The following is a 6,085-nucleotide window of genomic DNA, read 5'->3' as shown; positions in this document are numbered from 1 at the left end:
TGACGTATATATTTGAACTTCTCCCAGGCTGCTATGTGATGTTTACGTTGTTACAGCTCCTTTAACCGCTGCGCTAGTGCATATTAGCAGAGACGATAATAATAATATAACATGCGCGGCATGTGGCGGTCCGGACACAGCGTTCGGCTGCCCCACGGCTATCCTTAAACCGTCAGCAGAGCCAGATTATGAGTGGAATGTCCCGAAAACAAAAGGCAACATGAGGCAGGCAATGGCATTATACCCGAAATGTGATATAACAGTGTTAATACCCCCCAGGCAATATCACCCTGTGATACCAAGGGTATTACCAGCCATGCAGCTGAAATTGCTAGACGCTCTCTGCCCCCCCCCCCCCCCGCCGCAGGTAAAATAATGCAATGTTTAGATAAATGTACATTTTCAAATTCACTGACATCATTCCAAGTCTCTTCATTTATGGCTGTATTGGAAACTGCCCCCCGAAATCCAAATGTACCCCTGTGGCTACTCGATATGTCAGGAGATGTTTATCACCCAGCTGCCTGCTAACGGTGTGATGTGAGATTTGCTGCTGTAGAGCTTTCACACAGAGGTCAGTAAATAAACAACATTCAGTTTCCAGATCTCTCTATAATTCCATTCCAAACACTCTTTTGTGCTTAAAATTCAATTTGATCTTTTCTAATCATAATAATAGCATTTGTGGAATCGCTGCCCACCTCGGTGGGGCCACCTCAGCTGCCCCCAGAAGCTCAATAGATAGGACCTCACTAGGGTTTGAGCTGCTAAGGGTGTGCTGAGTTCCTGAACTCACTATATTGAACCCACAGGTCCTACTTTTAAGATTTTATCTAAAAATAGCACCTTGGGGACACATGCCAGGTTTAACAGTAGTGTGGATTTGTCTGGAGGGAGGAGGACTCACGGTTTCTTTTTCCTCCCCGATTTCCTTGAAGCCTGGCAGGCAGAAGCGTTGGGTGACTGTGACGTCTGCTGCTTCTAGGGCAGTTCCTTTACTTATTGTCTCTTATTTTTCCTAAGATCAATTCCTTGACTTCCGATCCTTTGTGGGAACCTTGGATATCTAGAAACAATAGAGAAACAAAACTGCTAAGAGCAGGAACTCTGGATTATGGAGCCCCGTTTTCAATAAATACGAGGCAAAAAAGCAATTTTTGTACCATAATTAAAAAAAATCAAATGATTGTGACCAATATTGTATATCATTTAATGTATTTAGTTTCAGAAAATATCTATTTTTTGTTGCAGGAACATCTTCAGGAGCTGAGACCGGGAAAGCAAACCATTGTCTACCTCATGGAGTGAAAGCGACCAAGGTGGTCAGCGTGATTTACAGGGTTCTCAGAGGCTGTGAAGACGCAGGGGACTTCAGGCAACGAACCAAACTGGAAGTCTCTGACAATATGAGCGATTTCTGGCACAAGTTGGGCTGCTGCGTGGTGGAAAAGCCACAGCCGGTAAGTAACACCACTAGTGGCCGAGGAGTCCGGAAGGATCAGGAACTTCTGCGGTTATTCGGCAAGGAGCTCAATCTGGCCAATTTGTTTGTTGCTTTAGATTTAATAGTTTGCTCGGGATTGCTTACGTTTTGGAGAACCTCTGTCTCGGTGACCATATGTTTTGACTGACATGGTCTCCACTAACACCCAATGCCGCTTACTGTCCAAACAGATGTTAGATCGGTGGAGACTTCTCAAGCAGACCTCCTGCATCTTTACAAGTGAGACGTATCCATATTTTAGGGGGAATTGTTCAGACGTTGCAGCAATACTCTTTATATTTTTTTTCTTTAACATCAGCCTATTACCCACTTATTTAGGGCTATGGCTACTCGGACTTTTTATGTGACTTGGTGCCCCGTTGCTTTCCCATCCAGTATGAAACCTAAAGGCATTTCTCAGAGCTCTTTTTGCTTGGAACGCGTAGGAATTATAAATATTCCGATGCAGTTTGCACTGCAAATATTTACCCAGGACCATGAATAATTATTTCTAAAAATTCCTGAAGCAAAATAAATGGGAGATGTGTGTTTTCCGTGGAGGAGGGTAAATGCAGGGACACTTGTGAGGTTGTGCTGGGACTGAAGGGATGGTCTGTGTCTTCCGCATTCCCGACGCGCTGCCGCCTGCCCCCTTCTCATCACATTCACTTTCGCTGCCTCCTTGGCTCTCCAAAGCGCACCGGCGATTAACCCTCTCAGGACTTTAATGAGGCTTTTAATAAGAATCCCCATGAAGACAAATAATTACATTACACTTTAAGCACAGGTCGCTTGTGTGCTACACCGCGGTATAATGCGGTATTTTATGCTGTTACAATAAACCTTCATAGTGGCCAGCAGTCCTGATTGTCACCGAGACAGTCCCGATCACGTTGTATATGCCACTTTGACTGGTTGCCCAGATACGTAGCCTGAATTTAGGGTTAAACTTATTGCGTTCCCACCTGGGGTGACATCATAACCCAATATGAAGTGCGAGTCAAGCCATGGGGACAAACAGGAGGTGGAATAAAAGAGCCCATGAAATACGTGGAGCATATTTACAGACCGGGTGAGCCCCATACAAGCTCAGCTGGTCCCTTTCCCAAACTCTACAATGTACCTGGGGCCACCATGCAGTGTGCAGAGACTACGGCACGACCCCTGGTGGCCACAACTGGAATTTCAGGTTTCTCTCATGAATAAGAGCAGCCTGTAAACAATTCAATGGCCACTTTCCAAACCGCACCAGCGAGTACATCATGGCGGTGCCAGGATTACTGAGAAAAAGAAACCTTCACGGAATGTAGATTGGCTGAGCATTATGAGAGTTTGTGTTAAGAGCAACAGGAGGGGCACAGGCTGTCGTACGGGCTCCGCTGTATCCAGGTCTCAGAAATAAGATAAAGTTATATTAAAGGAGAAGAGACATTTTAACACTTCCCTGTATCTGCAATCATCTGGGGACTTTTCTGATCCTTAAACTCTTTTTCTTTTTTTTCCTGCCCCCTCTGCCCGCAGTTAACCTTTACTGTACGCAGCATATGTTCCTCGCCAATCAAACTATGGAAGGGTTAAACTACACCCGCACTCAATGATTAACCACCTTCAGGCCACAAAGGGTTAATGTTTAAAGAGTCTGAGGGTCAGATAATTTATAATTTAGAATGTTCCAAGATATGTTCAGGCAAAATGTATAGAACATACATAACCCAATTACTTATAAATAGTTCAAACAATATTGTGGAAAATGTCTAATAACTGCAATATTATGCAATAAATGTGTTATTTTTAACAGAGTTAATAGCTACAGTAAAACAGGTGCCTGTGGGCCAAGGGCCCCTTTGTAAAAACCATGATCATCGTATTCACAAAAAGTCATAAATTCCGCAGGCAACTGACTTCAAACTATAAAATCCAGACATATACTGGCAGTGGTAGAAACGTGGAACAGCCACCCAGAATAACTTATTTATTCAAAGGCCTGTTTATAGCAGTTCAAAGGACAGATTGTAAATCTTTTCTGAGTGCTGTACGTTTAAGTGTATGAATAGTGTGTATTCTCCGTGTCCCGTTGACCTTCAACACCAAGCAAAACTGAGCCGACCCTGTACAATGTATATTTAACACGAGATATTTCTCGAATGTCAAGTTCCATACCACACGTTTACATGGGACGGACAGGAAAAATGAGGGGGACGGACAGGAAAAATGAGGGAACGGGTCAACTGGCGGCCGCTGGCCAATGGAGCCGAAAGGGACCAAGCTGCCCAGATCCATTTCCAAGGAAAGGGCATCAGCCCATGTGTTCTTTTACCAGATCATTGCTGGGTCACAGTTCATTTGGGCGTTGGGGTTTTTTTCCCCTTAGTACAGGCCAATCTACGCCACGGGGTCTTTGGCTGCCACAGGAGGTCTCTACAATGCATGATCTTCTGAAGTGCAGTATTGTGGTATGACATCATATCATGGCGCTCTGGACACCACAAGGCACAAGGCAAGGAACAGGAGCCCCCTCCGCATGGCAGGGGAGGTCCCAAGGGCCACTGTCCTGGGTACCCCCCGCAGATACACCACTGGTGGTAGATTGAGCTGTATGACTCTAAGTAGGCAGATAAGGGCACTCCAGGAGTTACTCATCAACCTAACGTTATAAACTGATATGAGGCACCTTGGGTGGGTTACACCTGTCACCGTGAGAGCTTTATGATTATCAGGACAGCGGAAAAATATGTCAGCCAAGGTTGGGGGGAAAGCATTTTGGGCAGTACTCACAGCTGACTGTGCAGAACCTTCAGTAGTGTTCACCGAGTCCTGCTTCTTCCAGGGTTTTTTCTCCCCAGATGTTTTGATCAGTAATCACAGTCCGCCCATTACATATCGGTATTGGTCAAATCTGAAAAACTGGAAAAATCGAGAAAATAAAATTTAATAAAAATATATCAGAAATAAAGGTTAAAATGTTTTATACAGATACAAAGTTCTATAATCTGTAAATCTGTAAATCTTAAAATCTGTATTTTAAGACTTGTAAATTTGTATTTGTAGGATTGTAATTTGGCGAACGTAAGGAAACATTTCACTAATCCCGTATCTTTTTATTTTAATGCAGAAGAAAAGGCGAAGGAGGATCGATCGCAGCATGATAGGGGAGCCAATGAACTTTGTACATTTGACACACATCGGTTCTGGAGACATGGGGGCTAGCGATGGACGCATGGTATTCAATATACTGAAGTGCTGTAATGCTTACAGGATAAAGACATAAATAACGACTGCAGGAGCTAAATATATATATATATATATATATACATATATATATACACCATAGAGGAAAGATAAGAGAGGGGGGGCAGGATAGACAAAGTACAGGGGAAAGAATATTTCAAGGGTGGAGAAACATCAGGGCCGGAGGACATAGACTAAAATGATAGGCTTAAAATGTGGTGTTAGAAAATACTTCTTCAATGAGAAAGTGGAACAGCCTTCCAGGAGAAGCGGTAAAACAGTGAGGGAATTGGATAGTCATAAAGATATCTTGAATATGAGCTAAAGCCAGGACCAAGCAAGATGTGATGTCTTAAAACACGAGTATTTAAAGTATGTCTACAAAAAATTACAATAAAAAATGTGTAGTTTTCCCCCACCTTGATGTATATTTACAGTTTTACCAAAATAAGGATTTACGGAGCAGTCTTGGCAGCACTTTTGAAGGGTACTTGTATAAAGCAGTCAGTATACGGTACTTAAAAACACCTAAAACATTGTCTACAATAACTGATTTACTGCAAACCCACCTTTATGCTGCTTAAAGCCTCGAGCTTCTGCGGATATTCTTCTCTCCAAAATAGATGTTCAGGAAATCACGGATAAATGTATATATATTTCATGCCTGAATAAAAAAATAAATGAAAGAAATGTAAAAAACAATGATTTAACCCAGAAAGTACAGCCTAACTTTAAGGGCGTTCACCAGTGTCATTTCCTTGTCTATGCAGTAAAATGAGGCTTTGTGTTCACAGGCCGGGGCCGTCCAAGAACAGATGAGATCCAAGTGTGGACGTGACAGACAATGGAGCAACTCTAGGGTTTTGTAGCTATTTGGACTGTAAGTCACTAAAGCTGAACTCCAAAACTGGGTACGGCTGTTTTGGTTCCATGGGTGGTAGCCTGAAGAAGTGACCATGGAGTAAGGTGTAGAGTCCTTAGAGGTCCCTTCTTCAGGTGTTACTCTGAGATTCCATCGGCCCACTAAGAGCTGTCACAAACATTTTGAAACTAAGTTTGAGATATGGGATAAAACCTCCTGAATCAGCCGACAAAGACCAATAATACAAACCCTCCATTTAAATGCTCCAAAAAAAAATATTCTACTCTCCAGTAATTACATTTTTTCCCCCCTTTGATATTTCTCAAAATGTATTTACAGATTATTCAATATTACATACAAAAAATATGAAAAAATTTACATTTTCCTATGGTCTACTCACAAGCATTCGATTCATGTAAAAAAAATTAATCCTTTTTTTTTATATCATTTAATTTTTTTTTATTTTTTTTTACAGAAAAAGAACTTGTGTGAAAAGAGCCATCATGAACACA

At 42.3% G+C, this 6,085-nt stretch overlaps 1 protein-coding gene across 1 annotated transcript; it reads left to right on the top strand.

Annotated features, from left to right (window-relative positions):
• The first annotated feature begins 1,406 nt into the window (after positions 1-1,406).
• Positions 1,407-5,580, top strand: LOC149275188 (CDC42 small effector protein 1-B). The gene is made up of 3 exons (XM_089504929.1): positions 1,407-1,460; positions 4,596-4,703; positions 5,506-5,580. The coding sequence occupies exons 1-3, from the start codon at positions 1,407-1,409 to the stop codon at positions 5,578-5,580; spliced, it is 237 nt and encodes a 78-aa protein (XP_089361055.1).
• The last annotated feature ends 505 nt before the right edge of the window (positions 5,581-6,085 follow it).

Source organism: Sceloporus occidentalis, unplaced genomic scaffold, assembly GCF_023333645.1.
Source record: "Sceloporus occidentalis isolate IW3139 unplaced genomic scaffold, rSceOcc1.0.p SCAF_296, whole genome shotgun sequence".
NCBI classification, from domain to species: Eukaryota; Metazoa; Chordata; class Lepidosauria; order Squamata; family Phrynosomatidae; genus Sceloporus; species Sceloporus occidentalis.
The sequence above is the reverse complement of the archived record's forward strand: the minus strand, read 5'-3'. Positions and strand labels throughout refer to the sequence as shown.